We start from the raw sequence: 19,617 nt of genomic DNA on the forward strand, positions 1-19,617 counted from the left end.
CTTGTCAGCGACACTATGTAAAGGTGACACAGCACCTCTTATTTGGGGAGAATCCTGGCATAGTGACCATATCTTGGTTTTAAATGACCATCTGATTTGTGCAGTCTTTCACAGGATTCTTAGGCTAAATAGGAATTATTCCTGAAATTCAAACTTGGTAGATTTTTCAGGAAAATATTAATCCCCTTTGCACATTGAGGTTATGAACTTATTGTTCAATGTATCATTATAATTCAGTCAGTCAATTTATCATGATATGGATGTGTCCATATCACCCAACTAATACTGGAGATGGTGACAACGTTCATGTGGCATGTAGATAAAATGTCACGACATGGTGTCACGGTGCGAGATGATACTGTGATACATTGTGTTCAATAGCCTGGGCATGCAGAATAATGTATTCAGAGATATGGTGCAAGTCTGTCAGAAAAGGCTTTTGTGAAAAGGTTGGAGCCCGGCAAGCAGACAAACTTGTTTTGGTAAAAAAAAACTAGGAGAGATCTGTATATAGTGACTGAAGAGTTCTGATAAAACTGAGCAACACTTCACATTTGTCACCACACAACATTGCATACAGTCTAAGATGTAGCAGGGTATAGGGTAAATCTACACTGCTCAAAAAAATAAAGGGAACATTTATACAACACAATGTAACTCCAAGTCAATCACACTTCTGTGATTTCAAACTGTCCACTTAGGAAGCAACACTGATTGACAATAAATGTCACATGCGGTTGTCCCAATGGAATAGACAACAGGTGGAAATTATAGGCAATTAGCAAGACACCCCCAAATAAAGGAGTGGTTCTGCAGCTCATCCTGGATGGCACATCAATGCGAGATGTGGCAAGAAGGTTTGCTGTGTCTGTCAGCGTAGTGCCCAGAGCAAGGAGGAGCAGGAGGAGCACTGAAAGAGCCCTGCAAAATGACCTCCAGCAGGCCACAAATGTGCATGTGTCTGCTCAAACGGTCAGAAACAGACTCCATGAGGGTGGTATGAGGGTCTGACGTCCACAGGTGGGGGTTGTGCTTACAGCCCAACACCGTGCAGGACGTTTGGCATTTGCCAGAGAACACCAAGATTAGCAAATTCGCCACTGGCGCCCGGTGCTCTTCACAGATGAAAGCAGGTTCACACTGAGCACATGTGACAGACGTGACAGTCTGGAGACGCCGTGGAGAAAGTTCTGCTGCCTGCAACATCCTTCAGCATGACCGGTTTAGCGGTGGGTCAGTCATGGTGTGGGGTGGCATTTCTTTGGGGGGCCACACAGCCCTCCATGTGCTCGCCAGAGCACTGCCATTAGGTACCGAGATGAGATCCTCAGACCCCTTGTGAGACCATATGCTGGTGCGGTTGGCCCTGGGTTCCTCCTAATGTGGCTGGAGTGTGTCAGCAGTTCCTGCAAGAGGAAGGCATTGATGGTATGGACTGGCCCGCCCGTTCCCCAGACCTGAATCCAATTGACACATCTGGGACATAAGGTCTCGCTCCATCCACCAACGCCACAGACTGCACCACAGACTGTCCAGGAGTTGGCGCATGCTTTAGTCCAGGTCTGGGAGGAGATCCCTCAGGTGACCATCCGCCGCCTCATCAGGAGCATGCCCAGGCGTTGTAGGGAGGTCAGACAGGCACGTGGAGGCCACACACACTACTGAGCCTCATTTTGACTTGTTTTAAGGACATTACATCAAAGTTGGATCAGCTTGCAGTGTGGTTGCATGTATGTTACACAAAATAACACAGGGACCTTCTAGCCTCCTTTTGGCTACAGACATGAGATACACAACACAGTACAGTGTAGCGCAGTCAATGGCTATGAACTGACACACATACACACTTTTCTTCAGGAAAGAAACAGAGGGATATAATAATAATATATATATATAATCTATCTTGTAGAAGTCATGTGCATCCAGAAGAAAGAGGCCATAAGCTAGATATTTATCCTGGTGATCTTATTGTCTGACACACTAACCCTCCTCTGGGACAGGTCTGATATAAGACCCTGTTCAACAGAATCACACACACAAGTCCCTGGCTACTGTACATGGTTGAGCAGGCTCCTGATGCTACTAGCTGCAAGCAGAGAGCCCATGAGCCCAGCCCTTGAGCTCAGCCTTCAGCCCGGCTGCAGCTCGTGGATTAGAAATGTAGCCGGGAGTATCCAGGAGGATTTTCCAAGCAGGCTCGCTCAGGCTTTCCCCAAAGATGCACTTTGTTATGGTCTGGGAGAATCAGTGTAGAAGACCCATGAGCTACCTGATACCTTACAGCCCAGGAGGATACGCTCAGAGCTAGAGCGAGAGAGGACAAAAGGAGAGTGGTGTGTCCAACTTCTAAAGCCCTAGAGGTTCATAAGGGGAGTGGAATGGCCTTACCTACGGACCATCACTGCCAGGATTCAGAGTCAGGCCTGTTTCAGAGAGAGAGGAGAGGGGAGACAGAGAGCTCTGCCGTGGGGGTTATTGGATAACAAACGAGAGGATCGCCCAGTCCTCCTCGGAGACTGATCGTTTGTATCCATTTATGTCATAATCCAAACAAAGCAAAACAATGGGTGTGCTCCACCCTGACGCAGCTTTACACAATTACCCAGCTGTGTCCAGAGTCAGGGCCCAGTCCTGTAATCACGTTATAGCCAGTCTCCAGGATCAATGGAGCACAGAGAGAGGCCATCCAATCCCCAAGGCACCAAAGATGGATATGGGAGAGATCTGCCACACTCACTGACAACCCATCATCCTAATGTATTGTCGTCGTCCCCCCCCCATTATACTACCACTATGATTTATCAGAAAGGGGGAAAAAAAATGATTTAAAAACTTGCTGTGCTCACCCACCTATGCAAAAGTATCAGTGAAACCTCAAAAAATAATAAATATAGGCCTAGCTATTTCCAATAGGCCCTAGGTATCCTGGAGTTGCTGTTTCTCTGACAGAAGGGAACAGCCGAGTGGGATGGCTAGTTTGGCTACCCAGGTAAACAGACTATTATATCCAGTGATTGCGCCATACTACACCTCACCCAAATAATAGGGGCAGTGAATAGGCTTACAGCTCTTAGTGAGTGACTAACCTACACTGGGGACCAGAGAGAGGTTAGAGTTTAGAAGCCATCTATGAAAGGGAGGGAAAACAGACCAGGGCTGCATATCATCCCAAAGTTGTTCCCTCTTCTACCCTCACTCACTCACTCCCAGGTCAGACAGGAGGTGAAAGCAATAGAACAGTTGTCCAATGTATAGAAGGGAGTAAATGAGGATAGAGTTAAAGGTGACAGGGTTTTGGAATGTAACGCAGCTTAGGGACCAAAATGATAAAAGCCATATTGATTTAGTTCATTGACCAGCGGGTGCTTGGTGTTCCTCCGACCACATAGAATGCCGACAGTTCCTTGCCTGGGTGTGATGAGAGCCAGGCAGCGGCGTTGGGAATTGCCAGGGACCTCAAGATATACTTAGGTGCCCATACGATATGTGTTGCGCTTCGATACCGTGCTTTCATTGCAATTTGATCATTCAAACATATTGCTAAACATGTCCGCTGCAGAGGGACAGGAGAGACCCATGAGACTGTTGATCAATCAGGGAAATAAAAGTGCTGAAAACAAGCTATGAAGGGCTTTTAATGCAGGTACATCCAACTAGCGCTAAAACAATATTGCGATATTGTCAGACCGAAATATCAAAAAGAATATCCCAAAATGTAACTGTAGTGATTTTTTCCCCTATCACTACCAGGCAGCACTAGGAGGTGGAGCCAGGAAAGGCCTTTCTGCTGCATGTTTGAGATGCCAAACATTATTAATTAAAAAATAAAAAGCAAGGACACAGAAGGGTCCAAAAACAGGACAATTAGTTAACGAGGGAGGGAGAGAATAGAACTGCAAGTACTAGATATTAGACATCTTAGGACATTTTGGAACCGCATTGCAATGTACGCTCAATTTAGGATAGTAATCACAATTTGTAGTGGAGTGCTGTGATCGGGGGGGGGGTAAAACCCAGCAGGATCTGCATACGTAACAGGAAGCTCTGGGTAGGGCAGGGCTGCTACTTAGCTTAACTACTTCCTGTAAGATAGAGCAAAGCAGAGTGGGGCTAATCGCCTGGTCCGGTGAGGCCCCCTCTCTGCAGGGAGCTATGGTTGTGGAGGGTTCTGACCAATGGACAAGACTGCTTCACAGTCACAACTCAAATCTCTACGTGTTACCTCATTTGAGAGTCATGGCAACATGATAAGTGCAATGACAAAGCATTTATAGGAAACAGAGAGGGATTTGCAATACTTCCTGATTCTACAGAAGGGAGATTCTCTTTGTATGTAGTAAAGACCCTCATTCCAAACCAGAGAAAATTCTGGGAAGTATCCATTTAGAAAGCCCCTAAACAAGGAGAGCAGAGTTGAGGGGATGTTAAGAACAACATTTCACAGGAAGTCACACATCCTGCGTTAAACCGCATCCGTTTCCTCACAAACCCCCTAATATATTGTCAAACCTTGACCATCTTCATTGTCAAACACTGACAATCATCCTCTGGTCAATACCACCAACAGACAGGCCGGTCAGCGGGGACACCACCCAAAACCCCACCACGGCAACAGACCAAACCTGACGTTCTGATTGGAGTACTAGGAAAACCTTTCCACCACTTTTTAAAATTAAATGTCAGTTGCTTAGCGCCAATTGGTCTTTGTTTCGGGCCATTTTGAGTCTGTAAATCGAACCCCCAAATGCTGATGCTCCAGATACTCAACTAGTCTAAAAGAAAGCTAGTTTTATTGCTTCTTTTAAATCATCACAAGTTTAAAGCTGTGCTAACATAAAATGATAACATTGGATTAGCTAACACAACATGCCATTGGAACACAGGCGTGATGGTTGCTGATAAAATGTAGATATTCTATTTTAAAAAATGTAAGACTAAAATCAGCAGTTTCCAGCTACAATAGTCATGTGCAACGTTAAATGTCTACACTGTATTTCTGATCAATTTGATGTTACTTCAAAATGGACACTTTTTTTTGCCTTTCTTTCAAAAACAAGGACATTTCTAAGTGACCCCAAACTTTTGAACGGTAGTGTACATTTCTATAAAAACGGTAGTGTCTATTTATAAAACAAAAATGAGGGCAACTACTAAAACAATACTGCACAAGGCTTCTAAATATACACCCCAAAAACTATTTCAAGGGACATGGATTCTCAATTAATAAAACCGCTATAGGAAAAGTTGTCAGGGCACAGGCTCCTCATACGAAACAAATTTTCCAAAAAAGGGGGTAGGTTGAAAGTGAAAGAAACAGAGTGAACGAAAGAGAGTGGGGGAAAGAGCTGAAGCATGCAGCAGGAGGTATTGGGATGACGGCATTGTAGCTTCCAGAGAATATGCCAAACCATGGAAATCATTTCCTGCTCCACAGAAGACTTTTATGGAATTCTAGCACTGTGTTTCACGTCAAAGACCACCTCCCTCTACCCCCTCCCCAAGCCTATCCCCCCCCCCCCCTTCCTCTCAGCCAACCCACCACCACTTCTCCATCCCTTACAACAGATCTAGGATCAGCTTATCCTCGAATCCGAACCACTAGGATGGGAAAACAACAGCGTTTAAGGGCATCTGAACCTTACTCCCCTCTAAACCTTACCCCTCTAAACAGCTGTCAGGATGAAGCTAAGCAGGGGCAACACAACACTGATTGGCTCTACTATTCAGAGTCAAAGCCCCTGAGAACTTTCCCACTGGGAGTCAACACCCACCCAGGTTGGAGGGGCAACATTACTTTACTCAAACACACCTTTTACATAAGAGTTTGGACTTTCCTCCATGCGCTCCCCCTCCCTTAGGGTAGAGGTACTGTATATTAACAAAGTAGCTCCTCTACTCCCTAACGTCAGATGTTTGGCTTTTCTCACAAACCCTTTTCTTGGAGCCCTGATACAGAAAACAGGGACTTCTTCCAGGATGGTGCAACATTACAACAATGCATTCTTAGAAAAAAGATTGCACAGAACAAAGAGTGTTTGCATCCCCACTTTCACAGGAAGGGGCAGGCCATACCGGTATGTGTGTGTCTGTACAAAATGTGCCTCGCTCAATTTAATGACGTCCGTGTTAGCGCATCAGGATTCCAGGGATTGCATTAGCATTGAGTGCTGGCAGCCAGGCAGGCCTCCATTATATAGGCTAACAATAAGAGCACAAGGCCAGTGGCTGTCCTGTCCCTTCATGGACACTGTAAAGGCCTGTGTAAAAGGACAGGACAGATCTTGGTACTCTTTAAAAATTGTGATATGGGTATTTTCTGGTACTCACGTCAAAGAATTCAACATTTTTAACCATCAGTTAGTACTTCATGGTGCTCGCGTCAACAAAACCCAAAGAAACCAAAGTGTTTGTTGGACAATGATCATGTTATTACCAAGTCATATGCAATGAAAGGGACTGGGCAATCACTACCAACGTACACTACCGGTCAAAAGTTTTAGAACACCTACTCATTCAAGGGCTTTTCTTGATTTTTACTATTTTCTACATTGTAAAACTATGTGTGGTGTTTCAAAACTATGAAACACCACATATGGAATCATGTAGTAACCAAAAAGTGTTAAACAAATTAAAAAGATATGGGATTCTTCAATGAAGCCACCCTTTACATGACAGCTTTGCACACTCTTGGCATTCTCTCAACCAGCTTCACCTGGAATTATTTTCCAACAGTCTTGAAGGAGTTCCCACATATGCTGAGCAATTGTTGGCTTCTTTTCTGTCACTGCTGCTTTGCGGTCCGAATCATCCCAAACCATCTCAATTGGGTTGAGGTTGGGTGATTGTGGAGCCCAGATCATCTGATGCAGCACTCCATCACTCTCTTTCTTGGTCAAATAGCCCTTACACAGCCTGGAGGCGTTTTGGGTCATTGTCCTGTTGAAAAACAAATGATAGTTCCGCTAAGCGAAAACCAGATGGGATGGCATATCGCTGCAGAATGTGGCGGTTGGAAACAAAAATTAATAAAAAAATATATATATATTTTTTTAAATCGACCATGAAGACCTGATTCACTCAGTCTCCTCTGAACAGTTTATGTTGAGATGTGTGTTACTTGAACTCTGAAGCATTTATTTGGGCTACAATTTCTGAGGCTGGTAACTAATGAACGTAACCTCTGCAGCAGAGGTAACTCTGGGTCTTCCTTTCCTGTGATGGTCCCCATGAGCCAGTTTCATCATAGCGTTTGATGGTTTTTGTGACTACACTTGAGAAACTGAGTTCTTGAAATGTTCTATATTGACTGACCTTCATGTCTTAAAGTAATGATGGACTATCGTTTATCTTTGCTTATTTGCTCTGTTATTGCCATAATATGGACTTGGTCTTTTATCAAGTAGGTCTCTCTTCTGTATACCACCCCTACCTTGTCACAACACAACTGATTGCATCAAACGCATTAAGGAAAGAAATTCCACAAATGAACTTAAGGCACACCTGTTAATTAAAATGCATTCCTGGTGACTACCTCATGAAGCTGGTTGAGAGAATGCCAAGGGTGTGCAAAGCTGTCAGAGGGAAAAATACACTTGGATTTGTTTACCCCTTTTTTAGTTACTACGTGATTCCATAGTTGATGTCTTCCTTATTATTCTACAATGTAGAAAATAGTGAAAAAGAAAACCCCTGGAATGAGTAGGTGTCCAAACTTTTGACTGGTACGGTGTACTTTAAAAATCTAGGCACCGTTAATACTTCACTAGGATTTGTTAGCATGATAAAGGCTACTGAAACCCCTTGGATTAGATGAGGTGATGCCCGGCAATGGAAACTGCTCAGGGGGTGGCAAATGATCATGGTTTACTGTGTGAAATTGAGTAAGTTGATGACGGCAATGGTAACTGTCAACGCAGCAACAAAATCTCATGTTTGAGTGTGAAATCAAGTTAGACCATTTTAACCATATTTGATGATGAACCCGAAGTTGATAGTGAGCCAAAGTCTCAGAATTTCAGACTTCCTACAATGGTTGATACAGTGTGACAATTGTTCCATCTTCATCCAATAAAGTCCACAGCTAATGTTGTTTAGTCAGATGTTGGTTTCCCCTTCGATTCCAACAGAAAAGCTTTCAAAGGAAGCACTTCAGGTTAGAACAAAGTAATAATGTCCAACTTTAGCAGACACAAACAAGTGAAGTAGTGAGTGAGGGGGCGATCAGAGGGGAGGGTTTTTAATCATGCAGCCTGAAACACCGTACTCCTCAGATCAGGGGGGAATGAAGACTAATCAATGGCAAAGTGCTTTCCTGGCATTTCACAGTTGAATCCATTATGCTGTACTGTAGTTACTAGCTCCCCATCTGAGCCTCTGATGTAAAGGGGTTAGTCACTGCTTATAGTAGGGGATGGAGAGGACTGACGGACGGCAGACAGAACACATGCGTTAACATGCATAATGTATGCCCCAACCTACAACAAGAGAACTGTGCTGGTAAAGGGTTGTGTTTTGAATGTGGGCTGTAAACAGTAGCTGTGAAACCACCATGAGGAATCTTAGCTCAGTACGTGCGACAATGCAGCGCATGCCACGGACTGCACCCTTAGACATGAACAGAATCACAAGGGATTTTGTGAGAGAGACTGGGACAGGACATCCTGTGTCTGTGTGCGAGAGGTACGTGGCATGTGTGTTGACAGACTACCGTCAAAAGGATGCCCTCTAAATTAACCTCCCTACACCAAGACAAACATCCGACTATCATTCAACCAATCAGAGTCCATATGCCGACATGTGGCCAAAGCACTTGAATGCAGTTCAGTCTGTACTCAACGATGTCACCAGTGAGAGGTGGGTGGACCGGGAGGCATGAAAAGAGGTCACGAACAGCTGGGAGAAAGCACACACACATAAAATAGGTGGTGCCTTTTCTCACAATACACCAGTGTCACACTAGTTTCATCATGTGAGGCTCCCATGATCCCACTGTATCCAGTGTAAGTTGTTGATTTACTCTAAATGTGGATAATACTTGATCACTACTTCATCTCATTACCACTACTGGTCATATGTACAGTATTTCAACAAGGTCAACATAGAGTAGCCATGTGTCAAGTCTGCAGGGAGACTGGGTTAATGATTACAATGGAAAACAACCTGACTAGATCCATTTGAATGTTCCCATGCCATCTAAGGTGCACCCAAACACCAACATGTCAACTATGGGGGCTGTTTGAGGATAACCATAGCAGCTACAGGAACTTTTTAACTTGATAAATCAACTTAAGTCCCCGCGCTTGTCTCAAAGCAATCAAAGCGGTGCTGAAATGACAATCTAGGTCACCACACGTTGGTAAGCTATTCCTTCACATTTATTACAAACGATTGGATAACTGGGAGTTTGATACATGCCTTCAACCTGTACATAGCCCATCTGTAAATAGCCCATCCAACTACCTCATCCCCATACTGTATTTATCTTTGCACCCCAGTATCTCTACTTGCACATTCATCTCTCCAGTGTTTAATTGGTATATTGTAATTACGTCGCCACTACGGCCTATTTATTGCCTTACCTCATTTGCACTCACTGTATATAGACCTTTTCTACTGTGTTTGTTTATTCCATGTGTAACTCTGTGTAGTGGTATGTGTCAAACTGCTTTACTTTATCTTGGCCAGGTCGCAGATGTAAATGAGAACTTTTTCTCAACTAGCTTACCTGGTTAGATTAAAAAATACCGTTGACATATTGAGAAGGAGGACAAAATGTTGGTGGTGTGGTAAAGTTTGGGAAAAACATGTACAAAACATTAAGGACACCTCTTTCTATGACAGACAGACTCGGCGAAAGATGTGATCCCTTATTGAGATCACTTGTTAAATCTACTTCAAAATCAGTGTAGATGAAGGGGAGGAAACAGTTGAAAGGTTTTGTAAGCCTTGAGACATGTATTGTGTCTGTGAGCCATTCAGAGGGTGAATGGGCAAGAAAACATGGTGCACTGAACGGGGTATGGTAGTAGGTGCCAGGCGCACTGAACGGGGTATGGTAGTAGGTGCCAGGCGCACTGAACGGGGTATGGTAGTAGGTGCCAGGCGCACTGAACGGGGTATGGTAGTAGATGCCAGGTATATTGAACGGGGTATGGTAGTAGGTGCCAGGTATATTGAACGGGGTATGGTAGTAGGTGCCAGGTATATTGAACGGGGTATGGTAGTAGGTGCCAGGCGCACTGAACGGGGTATGGTAGTAGGTGCCAGGTATATTGAACGGGGTATGGTAGTAGGTGCCAGGCGCACTGAACGGGGTATGGTAGTAGGTGCCAGGTATATTGAACGGGGTATGGTAGTAGGTGCCAGGCGCACTGAACGGGGTATGGTAGTAGGTGCCAGGTATATTGAACGGGGTATGGTAGTAGGTGCCAGGCACACCGGTTTGTGTCAAGAACAGCTACGCTGCTGGATTGTTCCACACGTAACAGTCTCCTGTACATATCAAGAATGGTCTACCACCCAAAGGACATTCAGACAACTTTAGGAAGCTTTGGTGTCAACATGGGCCAGAATCCCTGTGGACTTCTTTCAACACCTTGTTGAATCCAAGGTGGGAGGGGGATGTAACTCAATATCAGGTAGGTGTTCCTAATGTTTAGTATAATCAGTGTTTGTTTCAGTGTGACAAGAACAACTGACAGTCACAGTCAGCTGAACCAAATTATTCTAAACCATGGACATCACACACACACACACACACACACACACACACCACTTGAATCCACTGGCGATAACTCACAAAACCAAAGGTAGCCAGGACCAAGCACAACATGAGTCGCAGAATCAGAAAAGTATCATAAATACAAACTATTGACCAATAACAAGAGCAGTAAATTATTGAAATATTACAACAAGCTGGACAACCCCCTATAAAAGCACACACACTCATGCTGTAACAGAAGGGAAGCATTCACAAGGGGAACTTACAGCTCCATACATCCACATCTTCTAGTGATGTGCAGTTTGCGAACGATTCATCCTTTTTGAACAACTCTTTTTACTGACTCGAGAGTCAAGATTTGTTTGAGTGACAGCAGGATTAATACGCGCTCCTCCGGCTCGGCCGCTCCTTAGACTTGCTCCGACCAACAATTGTCCGCCATATATGCGCGCAGGAAAACCGATCATGCTGCCGGCAGCACAGAGAAGGAAAATACATATTTAAAACTGATAATTGATCTCATGGAGTAGGAACGAATGTAATGATTAGATTATTGGATATTATGAGGGACACAGCTTTGTAAAAAACTAAAAACATACACACATCCTTTGCTCAACAAACTCAAACAATTGGGGTGATGCAGTTCGCTAACGATATTGTGCTCATCACCCTCACAGCAGTCAAGCAATGCATTCCGCCAAGAGTTGTCGTTCACAATATAGTCCGGTTTCAGCCACAACTAGACCTTCTTTCAAATGCATTCAAGAAATCATTTTATTTGTATGCCTAGCAATCAACACACGTACATGGTTTAAAGCACCTTTTTACAAGAGGCTTGTAAAATCATGACTCTAAAGTCCTCAGTTCCTCGTTCTCCGGTAGGGGTCCTGCGTACTCTGGGCAGAACTGACTCCAATGAATGAATGGAGTCAAAAGATGTGTTCTTTTGATTGAAGGGGTCAAAAACATCCGAGTCAGTTAACTGAGCCTCCCTGACGTTTCCCCACACGGTGCAGCTGCAGTGCTGCATGGGAGCCTGGTTTAGATGCAGCACATACGACCACAGAGAACAAAGGCCACAATTATACTGAGCTTTAACAGAAGGAACAGGGAAATGTGCAGGCCAGGGGGGAAAAAATATGGTGCAATGGAGAAATGTTGGGTATTCGCACGCCTAAGACACTGTCAAGTCCCAAAATGCACTGCCATCATGATGTTTTTCACCATGAAACAACCCAGTGTTCCACATGCTGAAACAGAGTTCATTCCCACTCTGTTCAATCTCTCGCTCAGAAACTTGTAAAATGGCAGCATAATTCCATTGGATGTTGCTAATCATGTGATATACTGGAACTTCTCACATTCTATCCAGATCATAAAACATTACAGGCTAGATAGATTCTGAATTCCCACTTAAGCCAACAGAGTAGCCTGTATGTTTAGTTTGCGTCGCTCACCGGCTATGAGGCGCTATTATCTGTTAATGGTGTTTAGATGAAGTCTCATTCCAGTTGTCAGTTGACAACAGTTGTTGCAAAGAAAATGCATGTACTGCCTCACAAATATGATGAGATAACTGACAGACAGAACCCAGCTGCAGATGGGAGTCAGAGGGGACAGGGGCCAAAGAACATTGCCTCGTGACCAACTATGGCCTTCCTCCCCTTTGGTCAACCACATAAGGAAAACAAATATAGTAGAAATTTGTCATCTGAATAGAAGCACAAATCAACACAAAATAAAACGTTGACATAAATCAATATGCAAATGTTTCTATTCCAATACTTTGAATAAGATGGGGACTAAAACAAAAAGGACATAAGCACGTTTCTTCCAGAAGAAGCTGGACATAAAGAGTGCAACACCATTGAACATCTCTTACCGAGCTTCTCCACGAGTTTGAGCATGACCCCACCGATGTGGATCTCACCGGTGACCCTCAGAGACACGTCCCTATGGAGGTCTGTCACGTGCATCTTCAGTTCCCACGTTCCGTCCGCATAGCAGCCATCGGGCATCCGTATACCGTCCAGCGCCATCCTTACACAAATCACAACAATTAGGAAAAACTGCCCAAGAAAAAAAATACTTCCATTCAACTGGTAAAAAAAGATGCATCAAAATTGTGCTTGCCATACATTTGTGAAGTTTGTCATATGCAGACTGAAAGTGACTTGAGGAAGCACAGGACCCAGACCACCATAGCCGATCAAAGTGTTTTGATAAAATGTGATTGTCCATAACTTCAACAGTTTGTTTCTTGAATCATAACTCACATTTGACATGTTTTCTTACAGGCCATTTGAAGCATGCTTTGGATATGGCTCTAGCAAAGGCTTCATTAGCTCTTCAGAACCCAAAGTGGCTCACAGCCGGTCCTTGGTTCTCTGCTGATGGTATGGAGGATAGCTGGCTCCATGTGAACTAAAATCCCGATACTGTTTTGGAAACCTTTGTAACTTAACTTTCAATTAGGCAACAAATATATATATATTTTTTTAAACACCTACTGTGCGCAATTTAGCAGTCGCACCCGGCTGTTTTCACTCACTACCTCAGATATGACATTCTCTCACCTTGCGCTCGCATTTCCATTGGACCATTCCACATTTGCGGTCAGATGGCATGTTTGTCAAAATACAGGCGGTTGTAACTTTCCTGAACTGTGACAGTAAGTGTATCTGTTGTATATGAAAAATGATATACAAGTTAAGTTCCAAATGTTTCCAAAGCTGTATTGCATGCGAGGCATATTTGCGTTTAGACAGAGCATTTGGGCAGGCGTCGGGGCATTTGCCTCACAAGGCTAAAGGGACATCCAATGGCTCAATGTAATTGGAGTCATGAAGTCCTAAAGCGGCGATCAGCAATTGAAACAACGCGAAATTCTCGCCCCAGATTCGACAAAAAAAACTGGTTGGAGGGATGGGGTTGGAGAAATGTAACCACTCAAATTCAGACATAACTAGAGATGCAAGGACTGACCATCCATGATATCAACATAGTTTGAACAACGTTGAGGCTATACAATGTGTTTACATTGTTTTACTTCAATATTTGGAAACAGTCAAACGTATATTTAAGATGCTGATTGGGTACGACGGTTGAACTAAGGTCACGAGGCATTACATTATCAATGGGTACATACCAAAAACAATTGATGTAACAACTGCAGATTGCCCCTTTAAGGCGACATGTGAAGGACGCAATTAATCGATAACCAAAAAAGAACAAAGGGTACCGGCCTAAATTATGGCAAACTGAACTTCAATTAAAAAAAATACTCTCCCTTCTGTGTTCACCTGCTTTTTCTAACGGTAAAGACATCCTGACAAATATGAAGTTGATTACGTAAGCAGCCCCATACAAGAACTCATGAGAGCACCCAATCTGGTCAGCCAGAGTAACTCACTTTATGTCCATACATGAACAAAACTAATACGTTTGAACGAGTAAAGGAGAGTTAGAATCATACGTTATTTACCAGATATAGCAGGCCTTATCTGCATTTGGCGCACAAAAAATATAAATGTTTTCATATTCCCGAGCGGCAGAGTGCGCAAAAAGAACTACATTTATTGAGTTTTGAGGACGTAAATTAAATCGGTTGTGTCCACTCACCTTCTCAAATACACCAACCAAATCCAAAAAGCCACTTAAACTTCCGAGGTTTCGATAGTCAACCAGATTTTCTAAATAATGTAGACTATCTGGGTCTTTTCAAAGAGAATATCCCAAAAAACGCGTCCAATTGAAGTATCCCAAAGTGCCTCCTGGCTTCAGCTAATGGAGTCCAGCCGTCTCTCTTCTCCCTCCCTCTTCCCACCAGATAACGTCACTCACTGCTCCAGCTCCAATCGACGTTTCCTTTCAAACGGTTCAGCAGTTCCTCTCTCCCAACATTACCCGCCCGGTCATTCCCCTGCTCCTTCCATACTTATATTATTTTTCATTGGAAGGGGACTTGTGTGACGCGGGAAATTACGTACAATGTCATTTTTTATAATCTCGTAGATCTTTTCTAACCCCTAGGCTTGGAGTTTCAATGATGTCCCCAACCACGCACTCTTATTTAGAAATACATTGGAAAAGTTAAAACTATGCTTTTATATGTGGTGTTTTATTCCATGCTTTCATTCAAAACTGACCCATTGTGGAAAATCCAACAGTTTGGTAGGGGATAACAAGCGCATAGAACCGCTGCTGCATGCCTTTTATGGAAATAGTATAGCGTTTGCGGTGGTACATCCGGGGACCGTTATGGGGTCCCGCCTAGGGAATTACACACAATTACTCATTTAGAACACACCTTCTAAAGCCCCCCCATCTACAGTATATCAAATCCAGCGACTGAGCCCACTAGTCTTAAATACTTTGCAATATTATGCTCTCACTGGTAAAGATGTTACAAAATGTCCAGTGTGCAGCCACACATCTGATTTGGATATAGCTGCTGATCACTCCTTTTGATGAAACACACAAGTTTTAACATAACATGCATTGCACTTGTTTTCCTTAAATGGTGTCCTACCCTCTTATCAGACCCACACATCCTTTCTGTTCATTGTTTTTCTTGAGCTAAATAAAATAACAAGAGAATCTCTCTCCCTGTATTTTCATTTCTGGTACATCATTAAAATACCAACATCAGGAGTGGATTGTAGGCATACACTTTGACAGATCAACAGGCATGAGTTATGGCTGACTGAAGTGAAGAATAATCAAACCTCTTTGATGGATCCACAACCTCAGCCTTGAAAGAATACCCTGTTGAGCGTGCATGGGTAGTAGCTATTAGTCATTGTAAACTAAATAAAATACACATCAATGTGTGGAATTGTACAGATTTTTCTATCCACACACTGCCTCCACCACTCTAGAGAATGATATATTTAGCCAAACTACTCATTTGTTTGGCTTTGTTGATGTGCATTCAAAGCCATAGCAACACAAATGGCTCGTTTGGCAAAGATTGAGCTGCTGTCCATTTTTTTCCATTGCATCTGCTCTTCTCTACAGCAGCACGCTCTCCTGCTCCAAGTGGTTGGCGGTAAGGCATGAATCATCAGGGTTTCTGTCTCTCCTCCAGTGTTCTGCTCTCACTAGTGTCAGCTCTCCAGCTCCAGCTAAGGAGTTTGGGCCTCAGACTATGGTCTGCATTGAAACAATGTATAACCTTTCTCTCTTGCTGCTCTGACCCCCTCGTTAGAGTCTGGCAGCCGACCCATTGCCTTATAAAGGCTGTTTTAATTGCCGGGTAAACATTTGAGTCAGATGCAGGGAGAGCATGAGAGTGGAGTTGGGAATGGTGTTGCAGAGGAGAGGAGAGAGACGGTACACTGAGGTGGAGTGGAGCTTGCCCTGCTCTGGTTTCGCTGTATAATGTCTGGCTTTCACACAACACTGGTGGTGTCACTAAAATAGTCTCAATCAATTCCAGACAGTTAATTACTGATGAGGAACTTGTACGGTGTCTTCTAATGAAGTTCACAACAGCATCTGTAATCGTGTGGATATGGCACTGTCCAATAGAAATGTGTTACTTTGTACAAATCAAATGACATATAGCCTACAATCACTATTCCTCCAAACCATCCTAGACATGGACATATAATCATACAATTAGAAAGTATATTACAGCATTATAGCATGGTGTACACGCCAGTAGTTTACAATTCACTGCCAAGGTATTTGCATGTGATTTAACTAGGAGTTAGTACTGCACAAGCTAAGAGAAGGGCAGCTCAAGTACATCACCCTATAAATCCTCTCTAATAGCTCAGACATGAGGACCACTGCAGGGCTGATCAGTAGTAACTAGTAACTGAGTAACTGTCTCATGCTAATTGCCTCATTGTTAATGGAGAGAGGAAATAGACTTGGAGAGGTCTGTGATGACCAGATTGGTCAATGGGGGCCATTGTTTTACTACATGGGGAGGTATGCCATCTTGTGGACAAACCTAGAACAATGGGAATTGCAGTTTTTTGTTGTTGCATTCACTTAATTGAACTAATCCCATTTCTGCTTTACAGATATTGCTTAACTGCATTTGGATTCTACTACAGTACCACATTAGATACATAAAAAGTGTTAGGTCCATATCTTCAATCACACAAAGCTCTATTCATTAACTATGAATCAGCTATTGTGGTGTGGGTGGAAAGTATGTGTGGGGCCGACAAAAGAATTTGATGTACGGTTCAAAGGAAACAAATAGCACTATTGTGCTCCATCAAAACCGGGAGATGGAAACTAGCGAAACTTTCCCATTTAATATTTGGAGAATATCTTCCTCCCTCAGCCTCGTCCCAGACCTCCCTCCCACACATTTAAGCACTTTTCATTCAGACAGACCAGACGGTCCAGACGTCAGTACTTCCTCTCAGATGTCATCCTTGGGACATGACAGAACAACTTCAGAAGCAGCAGATGGGAGAAGAATACAGAATAAAAGAAGCCATTGTACATAAAACTTATTTTTTTTAAATGAAAAGTAAAGAGCATTTCAGATGGCAGTTTTAATCCATTTCAGGCATGGTGGGTTATTGCCCAGCTCTAGGGACAGTCACTTTTCCAGCAGAAATCCTTTCAAAATCAAACTAAAAAGTGTTTTAGTTTTAAAAGTTTTAAACAGTCTTATTGAAAAAGGTTTCGTTCATTCAGTCGACCCAGGCAATGCAGACATTCCTAGATGATGGTACCTCTCATTCTGTGGACATTATCTGAAAGGCGAAAGCCCTGGAACATGTTCAGTTGGTGGAACATTTGTGCAACAGAGGTACTACCTGAACTTGTCAAATAAGAATACCATCTATATTCTGTTGCAAAACATTTTGCTACGGTGTGCCCAACAGAACACAACTGGTTTTACAGATGAGCCCTTAGGGTTCAAAGGTCATCCAAAGCCCTCATTAAACTAGGGGTGACTCTGGGATAGACCAGCTAGCTACCTCACTTTGACTTCACTAGATGCTTGGAGCTGAGATGAATGCTGAGAGAATATAACGAGAGTCCCAAGACCATTCTCAAAACAGAACAAAAAAACAGAACACGCACCATTTGTCACCATTTAAACAAACCTAGTTCTTTAGCCAATGTATTTCTGAACATAGTTAACATTCTGTGCTTGTCTATTTGAGTGAGGTTCACCTTGTGATAGCTGGCCTGATGTGTTGAAACTATAATAGACCACAATTATGATAGCCCACGAACAAAACATCCTCCAACCATCATTGTAAATTGCCCCCATACCCAGCCCGTATCATTTTAGCATGCAGAGACATCAATTGAACTGTCCTTGATCAGTACACTCAAAATATGGTAGGGAGTGTTCAAACCCTTTATAAGAGAGAATAGTTGCATGACTGCCCAATGTGGAAACAACTTGATTTAGATGGCAGAAACTAGTAAGTTTTCACCTTCGTCTGTGATTGACATTGAACACAAACACACAAAAGCAATTTCAAGCCATGTCTAAAAGGGGTACTGTGCAATTTCAAGCCATGTCTGAAAGGGGTACTGTGCAATTTCAAGCCATGTCTAAAATGGGTACTGTGCAATTTCAAGCCATTGAGAATGCGCAAGGTCCAACATCATCCTTCACTCTGAACAATTCCAAGTACTTTTCCCTTATTGTCCATGACTTCAAGTTGTTCTCTGGTCCTCTACAAGGCAGTCTGGTCCAAGTCCGCTTAACAAAATAGGTCCCACTCTCATACACATCATGCATCTACATTAAAAACGACTCAAATAAATCCATTCTGTGGACTACGAGACCACTGGGACAGTTAGCTTGTGCCATACAGATTATTTAAAGACAAAGCACAAGACATATAGGGAACTCTACAATGACAACGTGCAGTCAGCAACACACACATTCATTTGAGGTTAGTTACATTTCATCATCCTGCATCCATCATCTTGTAAAACTGCTGATATAAAAAACAAATACTGTGTGGGATGTGTTTTTAGATAGTGAGCAGCTAGCGCCAGACCATCTGAATGCAGCTTCAGGATTTCAGAGGTCTGTTGGGAACACTGCAATAACACCCATGAGAGACACATTCACATTTAAAATGACCACATGGGATGCAAAGTGATTCAGGCATCATGTTTCTTTTTGGGGGCCATAAAAGATATACTGAGCTCGATTCGTTTTGTATATTGTTTGTGGAAAAAGCAACTAAAGCTGTGTAACTCTGACCTGAAGCCCTTTACTAGAGGGAAAATGCCCTTGGATTTCAACATGCTCTGTTCATACTAGCTTAGCCACTAAGAGTGAAGCAGACAGAATAACTTAGTGACATTAAAGAGATATTTGGCCACCTGTTGGACTCCGGGATCTACGTTAACACTACTACAGATTTTTTTTAAATGGTAATGAAAAATTAATTGGATAAAAAAATATATACATCCTTTCTTTTTGATTTATCTCAGGATCAATGCAAATAGTAGGCACCCGAAGGTCACTTTCTGTTTATGACCTTCTCAAGGTTTCTGAGAAGTGTTCCTACTGGCTTGAACCTCTGAGTGACAGCTCCTCTGTCCAACGACAGACTGAAACATTGACATGATCTCTCTTTTGATTGGACACTTGAATCGCATACAAAGGGAGCTTGTCAGACTTCCGACTATTGGTCTGAACAGAACTGATTTCACCTGTGTTTTGGTTGGATTGAAAAGTTGACCTATAACATATAATGGAGGCTACATTTCAGATCTCCGTACAGGGTAGGACTAAAAGAGGACTATAAGAGAAACTTAATGACAATAGGGTAAGTTACACGTATCAAGCTTGACTTTCACATGGATGTACATCTGTCACTTGAATGTCCTGCTGACATTGTGTGAACGTCATCTGAACGTCAAGTGAGTCAAGCCATTGTTTCTCACTC

The 19,617-nt window shown here is 43.0% G+C and overlaps 1 protein-coding gene across 12 annotated transcripts in view; it reads right to left on the reverse strand.

The window, feature by feature from the left end:
- LOC112256772 (fermitin family homolog 2) overlaps window positions 1-14,635 on the reverse strand; it is an 80,379-nt gene extending 65,744 nt beyond the window's left edge. For 7 of the 12 annotated variants that reach the window (XM_024430259.2, XM_024430267.2, XM_024430260.2 and 4 more), the window contains exons 1-2: window positions 12,997-13,014; window positions 12,603-12,760 (exon numbers count right to left, since the gene is read on the reverse strand). In XM_024430259.2, the coding sequence (XP_024286027.1) occupies window positions 12,603-12,760; window positions 12,997-12,998 (160 nt within the window). In that variant the 5' untranslated portion in view covers window positions 12,999-13,014. Of the gene's footprint in view, window positions 1-12,602; window positions 12,761-12,996; window positions 13,015-14,341 lie in introns of those variants that run through there. The other 5 variants (XM_024430269.2, XM_024430268.2, XM_024430264.2 and 2 more) reach the window with 3 other exon arrangements.
- Window positions 14,636-19,617: the final 4,982 nt, after the last annotated feature.

This window comes from Oncorhynchus tshawytscha, linkage group LG08, assembly GCF_018296145.1.
Source record: "Oncorhynchus tshawytscha isolate Ot180627B linkage group LG08, Otsh_v2.0, whole genome shotgun sequence".
Taxonomy (NCBI): domain Eukaryota; kingdom Metazoa; phylum Chordata; class Actinopteri; order Salmoniformes; family Salmonidae; genus Oncorhynchus; species Oncorhynchus tshawytscha.